This window comes from Quercus lobata, chromosome 12 (assembly GCF_001633185.2).
Source record: "Quercus lobata isolate SW786 chromosome 12, ValleyOak3.0 Primary Assembly, whole genome shotgun sequence".
NCBI lineage: Eukaryota > Viridiplantae > Streptophyta > Magnoliopsida > Fagales > Fagaceae > Quercus > Quercus lobata.
Window position 1 is genome coordinate 3,345,187 of NC_044915.1, and position 17,509 is coordinate 3,362,695.

Sequence of the window (17,509 nt, forward strand, 5' to 3'; positions counted from 1 at the left end):
GTGTGCGATGAGATTTTTTTTTAGTTTAGTACCATAATTCTTTTTTTATTTTTTGCGCATGCAATGAGACATTTTTTTAGTCTAGTGTCATCATTTAAAAAAAAATTAGATTAGTTTGTTTTTAAAATATGAATTAGTAGGAGAGTGTTCTATTTTGTAGACATTTTAAGTGGAATTGGAGATATATTTTTACCGAATTGTCCTCAAGTTTTTTCTCCATTAAATGTAAGATTTAGAAATATTTCTGAATCATAAAAAAGTTCAGTGTAAAGAGGGGAATTCTCTTTAAAATAGTATAGATAGATATATATTAATAGGTAAAGTTTAGAGAAATTCCAATTATAATTCCAAATTAGAGTCCAATTTTGTGCAATTTGTCCTAAATTATTTATTTTTAGAGAGAGTTTTATTTCCTAATTTTAGAATCAAATATAGGATCACATCATAAATATTCATCTAAGTGAGTTATTGAGTACAAAAACCAAAGAGTCTAGAATAAATGAATAGTAAAAAAAAGAGTGCTTCACAATAACAAAAATTAAGAAGTAATAAAAAAAAAACAGACAGTTTACATTTTATATCTGTGCGTACCAGAAACGAGGCTATTGGGTTGGGCCTCAATCGGACTCACAATCTATTTATATTGTGGGTTTAAGTTTCCTACTTTGGGTCGTTCTCAACATAGAGATTCAACGAAATTACCTCTTTCTCTAGATCGTTCTATTCTCTCTCATTTCCCAACTTCTTTGTGAACCTTTCAACAACCTTTTCCTCCTTTAACTTCTTGTATTTATAGCCCAAAATTAGTGAAGAGGCTATGATTATTTTCATGGTTAATGCAATGGGAGGTCCAATGTCGTTAATTGTAAGTGGGTGTTAGGTGGGAGTGGGGTGTGGTGAGAGTGGCTTTGGAAATGGTTCCCACTTCAGTAAATATGCTCGGTAGTGATACTCCCTAGGCACTGTCGAGCAACCAAGAGACAATACAACCAAGCAATCACTTTCTTGTTCGGGAAGCAGGTCACCGGATATGACCCAGGAGGCATAACGTGGTATGAATTGATGAAGATCATTTGTTCAATGGGCTTGAAGCTGGCTTAAGGCTTGGGCTTAGGGACGGTATGGGCCATATCATCGGGTTGAAGCCCGAGGCCCAAATGGGTCTGGATATCGCAAGGCCGTACATTAGCCCCCCTTTGATTTGTGCTCGGTTCTCAGGGACGAATCAAGGAATCCAAGGAGCAAATGGCTATCTGAGAAGTTCAACGGGTAGATATTGGATGGTTGAGGAACCCATTAATGCGCTCTCAAAAGGTGCGTTGCGTCTGATTGTTCGCTCAGCCGCCATCATTATTTGACGGATCGTGAACCGAAGAGGCACGTGTGGCAGTAAATGGGGATTCGTTGGTTTTCCTGCCCTCCAATTATTAAATGTCATTTATTCCCCTTTTGGCTCCTATAAATAGCCATCTCTGAGTTCCTCCTTTACTTTTGCATTCCTCATCCTCTAAACTTTCACTCTGTCGAGCATACTTTCCTTGTGCGTCCATCTTCCAGCCCAGAACTCTTCCTCCTTAGAGCTCGCTGTAAGTTTCCTCTCCCTTTCCTTCAATTTCTTCTATTTCTTCCTGTTCTATCATAATCGTAGTTCTAGGAATCCTAGCTTAGAAAATGGGTTTTTCTCATCTACTTTCCTCAGAAGCCGCTTTGGCCACTTTTAGGGCTGTTTACGACGTCCTCGAGGATGTTGATATCGCCTACTGTCATAGGGCGATATCAACATTCAAAGGTGTCGTGATGTAAACATTGTATTCTTTCCTTTGATGGCCATCATTGAGGGTGGGGTTAGGTTCACTATTGACCCCCTCGTCATTAGCACCATTAGGTTTTATGGTCTTTGCCTCGACCAACTTCCCCCCAATTTTTACCGAGTGGTGAGTTACGTTAGTAGGTTGAACCAGTTGTTCGGGTTGCAACTAGATCACCAAAACATTAATTTTATGTATGGTTTGTGCGGCAAAATTACTTCAGACTATTATTTAAAAACAAGAGACATGAGGGTACGGCTTATATCATGCCTACCTGATTCGAATAGGAACTCGGCTGGCGAGTTTGTACGAGTGAGCGACAATTGGTTTGTCGACGAGCTCCCCTATCCGTTCTTGCCTCGTGATGTAGGTTGGTACTGAATATACTCGTTTGTAAATCTGTGTTTTCTTAATTGTACTTGACTATTTTGACTGACTGATCGTTAACTAGTTTTTGTGTTGTTTTCGTGCAGAGAGTAAATGGTTCAAGCCGGACCTTAAAGTGGTGCATGTGAAAGACCTAAATTTTGTGCTTAGGTCAGAAATTTTCGTTCGCTGGGACGGACAGCTCCAAGCGTCCCACTTAATTCTTGGCGTTGACCCCATGTACTCCACTTGGCAAGCATTCGGCCAAGTTTTGCTAGTTGATAGTCCCCTTCTCTCTTATATTGATGTACGGCATGTGAATTTCCTCCCCCCAAAACTTACAATAGGCGAAGCTCAAGACTTTGGCCCGCGGTACATTTGCTAGGACGAACCTGCACCCATACGAGACAAGTCAGCTGTACGTGTATCTTTACGACGCCGAGAACAGACTCATGTGAGGGTTCAGCCTAAGGCCCCTGTTCAGCCCGAGGTCCTTGTAGAACCCGAGGCCCCTGTTGAACCTGAAGCTCCCGTTCAGATAGCCGAAAAAGCGGCCGTCAAATCAATCAGCTCTTCAGAAACTGAATCTGACCAAGGTAACGACATGGTGACAAGAAGGACAATGACAATCAGCCGTTTTGTGCTTGGTGCCCGGCCAACCGCGTAGCAACAACCACTCCAAGGCCAAGATCAAACTCCCCCTCCTCCTTCTCCTTTTACTAGCAACACTCGAAAGAGACCACGCACGGCAAAACAAACCTCCGCCGGCTCGAGAGATGCGCCCACAAGGACTTCCTCCCGATCATCGGGAAATATTGTCATCCGGGAACCAGCAGCTCAAACTGGGATGAATGTGGCGTCCACCTCCCGAGCAACTTCAGCATGGCAACTTCGTTCGTGTTGGACGGTAAGCCCTTTCCGCAACCGTGAGCGTAGGGGTGTGGGAGAAGGGTGAAGGGGGTTGTGTTGCCCAAAGTTTGGTGCACGACCTCCTATTGCCCGAAGACATGCACACGTTCGAGGACGGGATGGACGAATCGCTGGGCAGGCAGCTGCAGTGGCACACCATTGCAGTAATCACTTGTTCCCCGGTTCTTTACTGACTTTTACACGCATACTATTCTTGTCGTTGTACTTATCATTGCTATTTTGCTAGGCTGCCCAATTGACCCACATCCTCGATGGACGGGTGAAGGAGCTAGTTGAGGATGCCGACCGGGAGAAGGCTTTGAAAGACATGGCCGAGGCGAGCGCAAAAGAGAAGACTAAGGCTGCCACAACTGCGGAAAAGAAGGCTGCTGTGTCCGAGAAGGCCAAGGTGTTGGCAGAGAAAAGATCTTCAGAATTGGAGGCTAAGCTGGGCAAGACCGAGCTGAAACTGGCAGAGGCTGTGAGCTTGAATACTACACAAGCCAAGGAGTTGGCTGACTTGAAGGCAACTTTGGAAGCCTGTGAAAATAAGTGGTATAACGAGGGATTCGCTGACGCAGAGAACTTAGCAGAGCCGGTCATCAATGAAGCCTGAAAGCTGGCCTTTGAAGAGGGTTGGTTGGCAACACTGCAAGCTTTAGGGGTCCCTAAAGACTCTCCTCTTAGGAATCCCAACCAAATCCCTTTCCCGGGCCCTCCTACGGCTGCGCAGAACCATCCCGGTGCCATTGACGAGGAGGAGACCCAAAGCATAAGAGAGTTAATGGAGGCAATTGACTCCCACGTAGAGGTAATTGACCTGGAAGCCACTAGCAACCTCCGTGCTGATGATCAGCCTGGGGAGGGTGTTCAGCTCCAGCCCAGCTCCGCGATCCAGCAGCCGTTCGAGATGGTCCAAGTGCAGCCTGTCGACCCCACGAATTGATTGCCAAACTGGATTACTACTGTTTACCTTTCTTTTACTTAAATGATTTCTTTTTTTAGCAAATTTGCTTATGTCACTAGGCTGTGGTGACAGAACAATTATTTTTCCCGGGTTTAACTTTTTTTACGGTCACCAAGTAATGGTGACAAGACATTGGTTTCGTTTACATGTGTTGACTGTTTGACTAAGGTTTACTTACTGAACAACTGCCCTTGTCATGTTTATGAATGTTTTAATATTAGGCTATTCCATTATACTCTTCTATTTCTGTGAGTATGTATACATGCCTCTAATGGTCGGGTAATTTACTCATGGTTTGCTTCTTATCCGGGCATGCTCGGGGCCTGGAGTTGGTTTGTAAAGGAAAATGAGTTAGCTCATTGGCGATCAAAACTTTGCTTAATATATGCCTATCTTCTTATGTGAAATGTCGGCTATGGAAAACCTAGTCTCTGGACTTAGCCTTTAAAGCAGGCTCTCATCCTTAGAAAACTGTTGTGTAAGGCTTCCACTTGCTCGACGATAGTGAACAAACCGGGAGATAGGTTACTATCATTAGAAGAGTTTAGTGTAAGGTTCCACCTGCTTGGTGATAACGATCAAATCGAGAAGCAAGTTTTTTCCCTTAAAAGAGTTTAGTATAAGGCTTCCACCTGCTCGATGATAGTGATTGAACTGAGAAGTAGGTTTCTACCCTTAAAAGAGTTTAGTATAAGATTTCCACCTGCTCGGTAATAGTGATCAAACCAAGAAGTAGGTTTCTGCCCTTAAAAGAGTTTAGTATAAGGTTTCCACTCGCTCGGTGATAGTGATCGAACCGAGAAGCAGGTTTCTGCCCTTAAAAGAGTTTAGTATAAGGTTTCCACCTGCTCGGTGATAGTGATCGAACCGAAAAGCAGGTTTTTGCCCTTAAAAGAGTTTTGTATAAGGTTTCCACCTGCTCGGTGATAGTGATCGAACTTTCTGCCCTTAAAAGAGTTTTGTATAAGGTTTCCACCTGCTCGGTGATAGTGATCGAATCGAGAAGCAGGTTTCTGCCCTTAAAAGAGTTTAGTATAAGGTTTCCACTTGCTCGGTGATAGTAATCGAACCGAGAAGTAGGTTTCTGCCCTTAAAAGAGTTTAGTATAAGGTTTCTACCTGTTCGGTGATAGTGATCGAACCGAGAAGCAGGTTTCTGCCCTTAAAAGAGTTTAGTATAAGGTTTCCACCTACTCGGTGATAGTGATCGAACCGAGAAGCAAGTTTCTGCCCTTAAAAGAGTTTAGTGTAAGGTTTCCACTTGCTCGGTGATAGTGATCGAACCAAGAAGCAGGTTTTTGTCCTTAAAAAAAAAAAAAATCCCAGTTCCATAACTCTCTTTATATTTACTGATTGGCAACGCCTCTAGATGAATTAGCGGCACTAAGGATAAATGCACCTGTAAAAATAAATATCACCTTCATATTAATCAACAAAACATATATACAAGATTACATTTAATTTGCAGCCCCGTGCATGAGCAGTTAATGATAAAATCTTCTTCTGATTGTGCATGTTCCATGGTCGAAGGAGTGGCCTTTCATTTAAATCTTCCAAGTAGTATGCTCCTACACCTGCAACGGTAGTGACCCTATAAGGCCCCTCCCAAGTCGGGGCTAACTTCCCAGCATTTGTATCCCTCATGTTCCCCACCGCTTTCCGTAACACCAGGTCCCTAGTACCAAATCCCCTCGTCTTTACATCTCGATTGTAGCCTCGGGCAAGTTTTTGCTGATATTCAGCTAGCCTTATAGTTGCCACTTCCCGGTATTCTTCCAGCAAATCCAAGCGCTCTACCATTAATCTTTCATTCTGGAAGGGGGGGGGCAAATGTTGCAATTCGTGCACTGTATAAGTTTACCTCGGCTAGTATCACAGTTTCTGCCCCGTACGTTAGTGAGAATGGAGTCTCTCCTGTAGATATCCTGGGAGTCGTTCGGTATGCCCAGAGAACGTTGGGCAACTCTTCAGCCCACCTACCTTTTGCACCGTCTAATCTTTTTTTCAACTCATTCACAATTGTCTTGTTAGTGGCTTCAACCTATCCATTGCTTTGGGGATACACTGAGGTAAAGTATATGTTCTTGATGCTGAGATCACTGCAGAACTCTCGGAAGGCCCTGCTGTCAAACTGTAACCCATTGTCAAATATAAGAGAGTCGGGCACTCCAAATCTAGTGACTGTATTCTTCCACACGAACTTCTTAACATCCACGTCCTGAATATTAGCTAACGCTTCTGCCTCCACCCACTTAGTGAAGTAATCAACAGCCACTAAAACAAACTTTCGATTGCCTGTCGCCTAAGGAAATGGGACGAGAATATCCAGCCCCTACTATGCAAATGGCTAAAGGCTGTTGATTGGATATAGATGCCCCGTTAGTTGGTGGATTAAGGGGGCATGCTTCTGGCACCGTTCACACGTATGCACATATTCAGCAGCATCCTTCTGCATCTATGGCCACCAAAATCCCTGAGTCATTACCCGGTGAGCTAATGAGTGTCCCCCTACATGACTGTGACACACCCCATCATGTAGCTCGGCCAAGAGTTCGTTTACCCTCCCGGGGTGTAGGCACAAAAGGTACGACCCTCCAAAGGACCTCCGATATAGCTTCCTATCCACCGACAACCAGTATCGAGAGGCTATTTGGCGAACCTTGTTAGCCTCTTTTTCATTATCCGAGACCCAATCCTCAGCCAAGAAGTCAATGATCGGGTCCATCTAACATGGTCCAGATGTTGAAATCACTGTAACACCAACCCCGGCGACACCAATATCAGTCACGGTATTAATGCTTGGTTTCGTTATGAGCTCCACTTTGATTAACTGAGGAACATCCTCAGTCATTGCTGAAGCTAGCGTAGCTAGAGAATCATCATGCCTGTTTTGCCCCCGTGCCACTTAGATCAATTTTGTCGTATAGAACTTACCCATAACCTACTTTACCATCTGTAAGTACTCTTTCATTTGAGAATCCCGAGCTTCAAAACTGCCATGTACCTGGCTAACCACCAACCGTGAGTCTAAATTAACCTCCATGTCCCGAGCACCATGCCTAATATGGACCTCAATCCAGCCAGCAAGGCCTCGTATTCTGCCTCATTGTTGGTGGCTCTGAATCTCAATATAAAAGAATGCTCCAACCATATTCCTTCCGAAGTAATTATGACAATCCTGGCACCAGCCCCCATGGCGCTTGATGCACTGTCCACAAACACCCTTCATGGACGGCATTCCACATGACAAAACATTTCCCCTTTGTCCCTAGGAGAAAATTCCACAACAAAATCAACCAACACCTGCCCCTTCACCGAACTCCTTGGCTTATACCTTATGTCAAAGGCTCCAAGCTAGATCCCCCATTTAGCTATCCGTCTTGTGAAGTCAAATCTTTTCAATAATGATTGCAAAGGGTATTTGGTTAATACGTATACAGTATGAGCCTGAAAGTAATGGGGCAGCTTTCTTATGACATGAATTAATGCCAACACCATCTTCTCCAAAGGCAGATACCTCGTCTCGGCATCGACCAAAGTCTTGTTGATATAATATATGGGTTGCTGCATTCCTCGGTCCCCCGAAAGTACGGCACTTACAGCGTGATCGGACACCGAGAGGTACATGAATAAGTCCTCCCCGGGCTCCGGGGCTGTTAACATAGGTGCCTGCACTAAATACTCCTTTAAGTCCTAGAAGGCTTTTTCGCACTCCTCATCCCACTAGAATCTCTTCCACTTCTTCAGAAGTTGGTAGAATGGTTGGTAGCGGTCAACGAATTTGGAGATAAATCAGTTGAGGGCAGCCAGCATCCCAATCAATACTTGCACTTCTTTCGGATTGCTCGATGGCTTAAAGCATTTCACGACTTCAATCTGGTTGGGGTTGACCTCTATTCCCTGATTAGTAATCAGATATCCCAGGAATTTACCAACCCCCACCCCGAAAACACACTTCTCAGCATTAAGGCGCAACCTATGATGTCAAAGTGTTGCAAACACGTCCTGAAGGTCCTCCACATGCTGTAATTCTCGCTTGCTTTTTACTACCATGTCATCAATGTACACCTCAACTGTACGCCCTATTTTATCTTGGAACATTCTCGACATTATCCGTTGGTACGTGACCCCAGCGTTTTTCAGCCCAAAAGGCATCACAATATAGTGATAATTGGCTTCTAGGGAGATGAATGCTGTCTTTTCTCAGTCCTCGGTCGCTAGGGAAATCTGATAATAACCCTGAAAGGCGTCCAAGAAACTCATCCTCGGGTGTTCATATGTGGCGTCTACCAACTAATCGATCTTTGACATAGGGAACAGATTCTTTAGGCATGCTTGGTTCAGATCCGTGAAGTCTACATAGATCCATTTACCATTCTTCTTCTTCACTACCACCGTATTGGCTAACCATTCCGGAAAAAGATCTCTCTTATTAACCTAGCTTCCCTTAACCTTTTAACCTCCAACTTAACTGCCTCAACATGCTCCTTGGCTGACCTTCTCGGTTTCTTCTTCTTGGGAGGAAACGACGGATCTACATTGAGCCTATGGACTATAAATTCAGGATCCACCTTGGGCACCTCATACGAGCTCCAAGTGAAGACGTCAAGATTCTGAATAAGAAACAACAACATTCCCACCTTATCCTCGTCCTTCAAACTCACTCCTATTTGGAAATACCTGTCAACATCCGGTAATATCTTAACTCTGAGTGGTTCCTTGGCACAACCAGCCCCCATTCCTTCTCGGGGCTCCTGTAATTGCTATAAAAGGGCCTTATCAGCAATTTCCTTCTTCTTAGTTTGCCCACTCTTCCTATTAACCATGGCAACTAGGCATTGTCTCGCCACTTATTGATTTCCTCTCACTACAGCAACGCCATGCTCGATAGGGAATTTAACCTTCACATGTACGATGGACAGGACAACCCCCATTGCGTGAATCCACAGCTTTCCCAAGATTGCTGTATAAGGAGAAAACGAGCCTACCACAATAAACATTACAATAACCTCCTTACCTTCCATATTCACGGGAATGGAGATTTGCCCCTAGGGAATCACCACCCTATCATCAAACCCGACCTGAGGTGTATCGTATTTTGAAAGGTCCTCCCTTCTAAGCCCGAGCCCTTTAAACAGGTCGGGGTACATCACGTCGGCCCCGCTCCCCTGATCTATCATCACCCTCTTTACTAGGAAACCACTTATTCATGCCACCACTACCAACGCATCATCGTGCGGCTGAATCTTTCCCTTTAGATCGCTATCGTCAAAAGCAAGAGGTCCCTAAGCAAATCTCATTTTCTTTTCGAGGGGCTGCTCATCCGAGTAATTTTCTTTGGGTGCAATAGTCAGTACCCCCTTCCTACTCACTGCCGTACTCTTTGGCGTAGCATGGATGACTTCAATCACTCCTAGAGGCGGTGGGAGAGGATTTCCTCTCTGTGGGGCTCCCTGCCCGGCACCCCGGTTCCCATAATCCACCACGAACTCTTTCAAGTACCTTGCTTTCACCAGCTGCCCTAGATGATCTTTTAATACCCAGCAATACTCGGTGGTATGCCCCTTATCTCTATGATAGGTACAATACAAGTTCTGGTTCCTCCGAGATGGGTTTCCCCCCATCTTGTTCGGCCATTTGAAGAACGGTTCGTTTTTTATCCGGTCTATGATCTTGTGCACCGGCTCCTTGAATGCCACGTTCACCTTCCCCATTTGTACCTCCGGTTCCTGCATTCTCAAATACTTTTGGGGTCTTGGCGGAAAAACGCCTTGCCAAGGACGATTTAATAACAAGGCCTTGCCCTTACTTTGTAGCCAATCATTTTCAAGGCGTTTATACTCTTCAATACACCTTATAAGTTGCCTCATATCCTTGGGAGGCCTCTTCGTCAACAACTCCCGTAGTTCAGAATCCTCGGGCAGCCCCATCCTAAAAGTGCTTGCCGTAATTTTCTCGTTGCCCCCACCAATTTCATTGTAAAGTTCTCAATACCAACTGGCATAACTGTGAAGGGTTTCTCCGACCCTCATCTTCATAGATAGTAGTGCGTCCACCGGCTGCACATCACAAACCGAGCATCGAATTCTTGAATTAACTCTACAAAGCTGTGAATAGAGCCTTTTCGCAACCCATTAAACCATCTCAATGCCATGGGGCCGAGACTTGAGGGATATACCTTACACATCAGCGCGTCATTGTGTGTGTGTAGAGACATCATGTGGATGTAATGACTGACGTGCTCTACCGGGTCCGTTTTCCCATCGTAGGAGTTAAATGGTGGCCGTGTGAATCTGCTCGACATTAGGGCCCATTCAATGTCGTCCGAGAACGGTGACCAAGTGGCTCTGCACAAGGCGCAACTCATGGCATCCATAGCGGCATTGTGGGGCCGTCGCCCCTCTAGGGAGTCTGAACCCCGGTCGACATACTCGCGTGAACGCGAATAGTCCCGGTTTCGACGCGACTCTTGGGAATGGGAACGGTCCCTGCGTCGACGTGACTCTCGGGAATGGGAACGATCCCGACGTCAACGGGAACCGGACTAATTGGATTCTGCCCCGTATCGGTTTCCCCCACTATCAGCTCTCCTTTCTTGTTCATCTCGGTCCCTTCTTTGGTGCCCACCTCTCGCCTCTAACTCCAAATCTCTCACTAGTCCGCATAACCGCTCCAGCTCCTCATCTCTCTCATTAAATTGCTCGTGCTTTGAAGCACCTGATATTGTTCAATGTGTTTGATATGACCCTTCTCCGAGGCCAGACTTTTCCTCCTCTCGCTCACGCTCCCTATCCTCACGTCTTTTATGTCTTCTCTCTCGCCACGTTAATCCTTGAGAAAACCCTACTGAATCACTTTCAGCATGGCTCCCTGATCGTCTATTAGACATTTTGCCGGGCATGAGTCTCACTCGAACTACAGCTTTGTAGAAGATTCCCATAGACAGCGCCAATTGTGCATGCCAGAAACGAGGCTATTGGGTGGGCCTCAATCGGACTCACAATCTATTTGTATTGTGAGCTTGAGTTTCCTAGTTTGGGTCTTTCTCGACACAGAGACTCAACAAAATTACCTCTTCCTCTAGATTGTTCTATTCTCTCTCATTTCCCAACTTCTTTGTGAACCTTTCAACAACCTTTTCCTCCTTTAATTTCTTGTATTTATAGTCCAAAATTAGTGAAGAGACTATGATTATTTTCATGGTTAGTGCAATGGAAGGTCCAATGTCATTAATCGTAAGTGGGTGTTAGGTGGGAGTGGGGTGTTGTGAGAGTGGCTTTGAAAATGGTTCCCCACTTCAGTAGATATGCTCAGCAGTGATACTCCCTAGGCACTACTAAGCAACCGAGAGAAAATACAACTGAGCAATCACTTTCTTGTTCGAGAAGCAAGTCACCGGATGTGACCCAGGAGACGTAGCGTGGTATGAATTGATGAAGATCATTTTTTCAATGGGGTTGAAGTCGGCTTAAGGCCTAGGCTTAGGGACGGTATAGGCCATATCATCGGGTTGAAGCCTGAGGACCAAATAGGTCTGGATATCGCAAGGCCGTACAATATCTAATAGTATTCTTACAAGACTTTTTTAAAGAGTTAACAAAATATAAGAATGACTATCAATAGTATTTAAATTATATATACAAGAATTAAACTATACATCTTTTTGTATATCTTTACATGTGTGGACCCCAAACCTTCCGTTACTAGACGACTAAGTGAAGGATTTGGGCTCCCAATTTATTTATTTATAGGCTTTCTAGCAATCTTACGAATAGGACTCCAAACAACAACTAGATAGTCCAAGATATATATTTTTTTGATAACCTCTAAACTTATAAACCTCGCATTCCCATAGTTATTCTTCCTCTCTTGTTGCTCACAATCCCTTTCTTTTGTGTTTCTCCCTCTCCTCCTTCTGTCTTTCCTCATGTTTTCTTTAATAGCCAAAAAAATATCTCCCTCTCCTTTCTGTCCTCCTTCCCCTTTACAGTATTTCTTTAGTGGGGTACTAATTATTACTGTTTCACCAATTCACATGCATTTCCACTTTCATTTGAATCCTAAGGAATCATAATTCATTCTGAGAATTCTCTTGAAACTTGTTCCAGACACCAAATAGCATTTGGTAACGGGTTCCCCAGAGGCACTAACAACTCTTGGCTACCAACCCTAGCTTGGTCAATTCTTTGTCGGTTCCCCATTATCTCATTGATTGGCATTAGGCCAAGCAGTATAGGATTTCCCTCGAACGATAATTTCTTTGATCCAATACACGTGTTTTTGGGCTAAGCTCACTCCTACTGAGATTGAGGTCCATTTCCCTCTTATGGATTGACCTTGGCTATTCAGGCCGGTCTTGGGCCTCAGCTAAATGGGTTAGTACTGATTTTCTAGGTCCTAACCCCCCACAACGTGTATCCATGTATATGCATGTTATAGTAATTGAACCCAAAACTTATTAGTTTTTTGTGTTAAAGTATATTTATACTTTGAAAAGATGAGATGAAATAAGAAAAATTTGATGTTTCAAAAGCTGAATATTAAAACTAAAAAACTTATAATCTAGTGTCAAACGGACACTAGAGGTCACATTAAATAAGGGCAAGCTAGTTTGATTATTCTAGAACCAATGATCCATAATTTGAAGAGAAGTGTTATATCTACAATATTTTCATAACAAATCATAGGTGGTTAATTATTATTGGTTCAAATTTGAACCTACCACTAAGATTATTTTTACGTCAATAATAACAACCAGTAACAACATGCCACTTAGTGCTTATTATAAAAATATTGTGAACATAGCATTTATCTAATTAATTTGAATGCCAATATTTTTTTTTATTTTTTTTATACAAGATAGAAATTCTAATCCAGCTTAAAATGTCGAAAGTGTTGTGGAATTTATTGAACTTTAGAGAGTTTGATTTTACCTAAACAACTTCAAAACTAAAATGGGTTAAGTTCAAATGATTTGGGAGTCCGTTAAATTAAAAGAGTTGGAAACTTGGAATCAAAATAAAAATTCAAACTTTGCAGAAACTATTAAAAAAAAAGGGCCTTGGATAGTTGGTCGGTACTTCATTCTTGAACAAGGAGCTGATTTCGCCAATGCATGTCCCCGTGGGAATAGTTTTTCAAAGAAATGCCTCTAGTTTTAAGGGGTTTTAATTTGATGCATTATGATCTATTACTCCATAATTAAGCAGAAATGGACAAGATGGGCCAAATGGGCTTTGTAAGGCTATGCAACATTTCATTTCAAAACATATTATTGATCCAGCCTAATTAAGAGAGTTGACTGATACTTGGTTCTCTCTGTACTTCATGTGTACTTAATTCACATATATATTCAGGAAATTTCAGACATTTTATATTATCTATGCCCATACATGTTAAGCTACGTCGCATTGCACGTTTGTTTTCCATTTACTCTTCTTAATTTTGTTGATTTCAGTTTTCTTTTTCTTTTTTATGAATGGTGAATGTGTCGGATTTTATTTTTACTGACTTTTCGTTGCTTTATTAAGTAATTGTGTGTTAGATAGCTAGGTGAACTGTTATATCGACTATTAGTAGTAGTTTTGGATTGTGGTCTCCTTAATTTAGCCACACATGTACTCTCGGTGAATCCCATGAACATAAACGTATGAAAAGACAAGTACTATTGCTTGACCAATGGCATCCCTCGTAACCAGTTTGGAGGTACATATAAATAAACCTAGCAATTTTGAGGCCCAAGTCCAATGCTTATTATTTAGGACCCATGTTTGAGCATTGGGCTAACAGTTCAACATGCTGGGAAATGATTTCCAGCACAATATAATAACTCTAGCCAGTTGAGAAAAAAAAACAATTATTTTCCCACAAAGAAATTCTTCATAATACAATTTAAAATTTTTGAGTTTGGAACATGGTTTGTATAATCTCTGAGGAAGAAAATAAAATGTCAAAGACAGTAATTTATTTCACTACACCTAGAGTAAAAAGGAGAAAAAAAAAAATTGAAAAAGAGAGCCTGAACAACTTTGAGAGAGAGACAGAGACAGCATATGAGCAGAACTTTAACCAATACAAAGATAAAGAAAGGTCATTTAGATTTGGAGCTGCAACGTGAGTTTATGTAAGTTCCGTTCACGGGATGGAACCGGAGTTGACAATTGAGGTGACACCAGAACTTAACAGAGCCAAGCAGCGACACTCTCCACTGAGTCCTCGAGTTCCCTTTAAAATCGAATGTAATTACCTTTTTCTTCAATGCCAAGTCTACTTGATGCATTCGAGCAGAATCCAATGGAATTTCAGAAGATGTGACTACATAATTAAAATCAGTAGAACTGTTTTTGCTTACATCAAACGGGTCGGCGACGAGTTTTGCTAGTACTAATCCTTGGAAGCTGAGAATGAAGCTAGTGTCTGAAAAACTTGCATGAGCTTTGCTGTTATCATTCTTGGCCCTGATGATAATATTCATTGCGGTTTCAAGTAGACCAGCTTGAGAATATTGCATGGTATCAAGATGGGCATTTGCGACACTCAAGGTAGGTATTCTCGGATGTATGACCATGTATCCAATGAACACTGCGATGCCTGAGATTATCACTGCTATGCATATGATGGTGCAAATTATGGCGAAAAGCCAAATAAAGTAACCGGTGGTATGTTTATGTCCCAGTTGTTTTTTGCTTGAAGACATTGAGGGAAAATGGTTGAGGTCTAGATAGCGACAACATTCGATCGGCAAGAGTGTTTATGGCAATTCCTATAAGGTGGTGAGTTTTAGTTTTAGGCTTTGGCAAGGTAAAGAATTTAATTGGGTTCCTAGCTCAATTTGGTGGGGAAGGTTTTGGTATCTTCCTTTCCGAGTTTCAAAGCTTTGTATTAAATAAGGCTTTCTATGTAGTGTGACCCTTCTCTACGTAGTCTGTCTAGGAATCTTGCCTACTTTTTCCCTAAAAAGCAAATATTCCAAACTTGCATTGCTAAATACTACTTCTTCTCTTTCCCCTTTGTTTATGAAAAGATTTTTGAGCCGTACTGCAATATAAAATGATATCAAACTTCTTCAAAACAGGAATTTGGATCCGGTAGTGACAACATGAACAATGAGAGAGATAAGATTTGTACATAGCTACTGTGCACGTAGAGTAAAAGGGAGCCGAAAAAAGAAATATTTGAGTAAGACTAAGCCTGAACAACTTTGAGAGAAAGAGAAAGTAATGTGCATGTAACCAGGAAGCATGGAACAGTATTGGTTGTGTCAGACACCACTTCTGCCTGCATGTCCCCAGTGTGTTCGGCCCAGGAATTATTTTACTATCTTCTAACTTTAATTTTTTTAAATAATAACCAAATTATTAGAGCATTCATAGATAGGTTTAAAATATAAATAAAAAAAACATATTTTACAACTCATCTAACATCTCTTTTTTTTATTTTTCATTTCAAATCCAACATAATTCAATTTTTTATTCATTTGACTCTCTTTCTCGATCTCTTTTCCTTCACCCATAGGATCTAGCACCACCACCTCCACAACCATCAACAACCAAAAACAATCAGCAAATCCAAATAATATATTAAGAAAAAAAACCACCAGATTAGGCAGAGTCACATCCCACCACCACTGTCGCAATCCGATCTCACCCACAACCCAATTTGATGGTGGTACAAAGGTAAGAGAAGAGAGAGGAGAGAGAAGTGAAAGGGGCAAGAGAAGAGAGAGCAGTGAGAGAGGAGTGGAATGAGGGGGCACGAGAGATAGAGTGAGAGTCAGAGAGAGGGGGAAAGAGAGAAGAAACTAAAAAGAATAATAATAAAAAATAATCACCTAGGTGTAGAGGTTTTTTGGTGATTGGGGGTTTCTAAGGAAATATTTTAGCTACAAACACCCAGGTGTAGAGTTTTTTTTTGGGGTTTAGGGGTTCAAAAATAGCCATTTAGGGGTTTTACATCCTTATATGCTAATGCTGTTATTGTTGCATCGCCTTGTTTAAGATTTGGTTATTAATAAATGATGGCTTTGTTAGTATTTGATGGGTTAGACTCTTTTTTAAATAATTTGAGATAGAAATCTTATTTTAATGTAATCTAAGTATGTATATATATATATTTATAAAAAAAAAAATTTATATATATATATATATATGTGTGTGTGTGTAACTTCCTTCTAGATACTTGAACTCCAATCCATGCCCTCCACCCAACAAGAACTTGTAGTGGTTAGAAATTACCAAAAAAAAAAAAAAATCAATTATATTCTAAACATCATTTAATAGCCATGAATTCACTCTATTATCCATTATTGCTCTTAAATTGATATATTTTTAACAATATATGAAAAATAAATGCTCTACAAAATATTAAAAAAAAATTAAAAAATTAATTAATATATGTATAAGCACCATGTCGTATTTTAATTTCTCAGAAAAATTTATATATTGCATCCGTTTCAATTCTTCCTATATGAGCAGAACCTTAAACAACAAAGACAAAGAGAGGTCATTTAGTTTTGGAGCTGCAACGTGAACTTATGTAAGTTCCGTTCGATGTATGGAACCGGAGTTGACAGTCGAGGTGACACCAGAACTTAACGGAGCCAAGCAGCCATACTCTCCATTGAGTCCTTGAGTTCCCTTTGAAATCGAATATAATTACCTTTTTCTTCAATGACAAGTCTACCTGATGCATTCGAGCAGAATCCAACGGAATTTCATCAGATGTGACCTCATAATTAAAATAAATAGAACTGTTTTTCTTTACATCAAACGGGTCAGCGACGAGTTTTGCTATTTCTAGTCCTTGGAAGCTGAGAATAAAGGCAGTGTCTGAAAAACTTGCATGAGCTTTTTTGTTGTCATTCTCTGCCCTGATGATAATAGTCATCTGGGTTTCAAGTAGACCATCTTGAGAATATCGCATGGTGCCAAGAGTGGCATTTGCGACACTCAAGATAGGTATTCTCGGATGTATGACCATGTATCCAATGAACACTGCCATGCCTGTGATTATCACTGCTATGCATATCAAGGTGCAAATTATGGCTAAACACCAAATAAAGGGATGGGTTGGATTTTCATGTTTTTTTTTGGGAAAATACATTGAGGGAAAATGGTTGATGTCTAGAGATTGACAACATTCGGCAAGAGTGATTGTGGTTTTCACTATAATTAAGGCGGTGAATTTTAGGCTTGGCAAGGTAAAGAATTTATTTAGGCTTAAGAAAGGTTTTGGTATCTTCCTTTCTCAGTTTCAAAGCATTTGTATTCAAGGCTTCTGTATAATATGACCCTCTCTACTCTATCAAGGAATTTTGGCTACTTTTTTCTTAAAAAGCAAATTCCAAACTTGCATTGCTAAATACTACTTCATTCTCTTTCCCCTTTGTCCATGAAAAGATATTGAGCCGTTCAATATAAAATGACATCAAACTTCTCCAAAACAGGAATTGCATCCTGTAA

General features: G+C 41.6%; 2 protein-coding genes across 2 annotated transcripts; both read right to left on the minus strand.

The window, feature by feature from the left end:
• Window positions 1–14,011: 14,011 nt before the first annotated feature.
• Window positions 14,012–14,832, minus strand: LOC115970036 (NDR1/HIN1-like protein 12). The gene has a single exon (XM_031089696.1). The coding sequence runs from the start codon at window positions 14,743–14,745 to the stop codon at window positions 14,140–14,142; it is 606 nt and encodes a 201-aa protein (XP_030945556.1). The 5' UTR covers window positions 14,746–14,832; the 3' UTR covers window positions 14,012–14,139.
• Window positions 14,833–16,462: 1,630 nt separating this feature from the next.
• LOC115970007 lies at window positions 16,463–17,249 on the minus strand. The gene has a single exon (XM_031089657.1). It carries the CDS (start codon window positions 17,148–17,150, stop codon window positions 16,551–16,553), a length of 600 nt encoding a protein of 199 aa, XP_030945517.1. The 5' UTR covers window positions 17,151–17,249; the 3' UTR covers window positions 16,463–16,550.
• Window positions 17,250–17,509: the final 260 nt, after the last annotated feature.

Excerpts from the sequence above, each read along its gene's own strand:
- LOC115970036 (XM_031089696.1), bottom strand. The coding sequence starts at position 14,745 with ATGTCTTCAAGCAAAAAACAACTGGGACATAAACATACCACCGGTTAC.
- LOC115970007 (XM_031089657.1), bottom strand. The coding sequence starts at position 17,150 with ATGTATTTTCCCAAAAAAAAACATGAAAATCCAACCCATCCCTTTATT.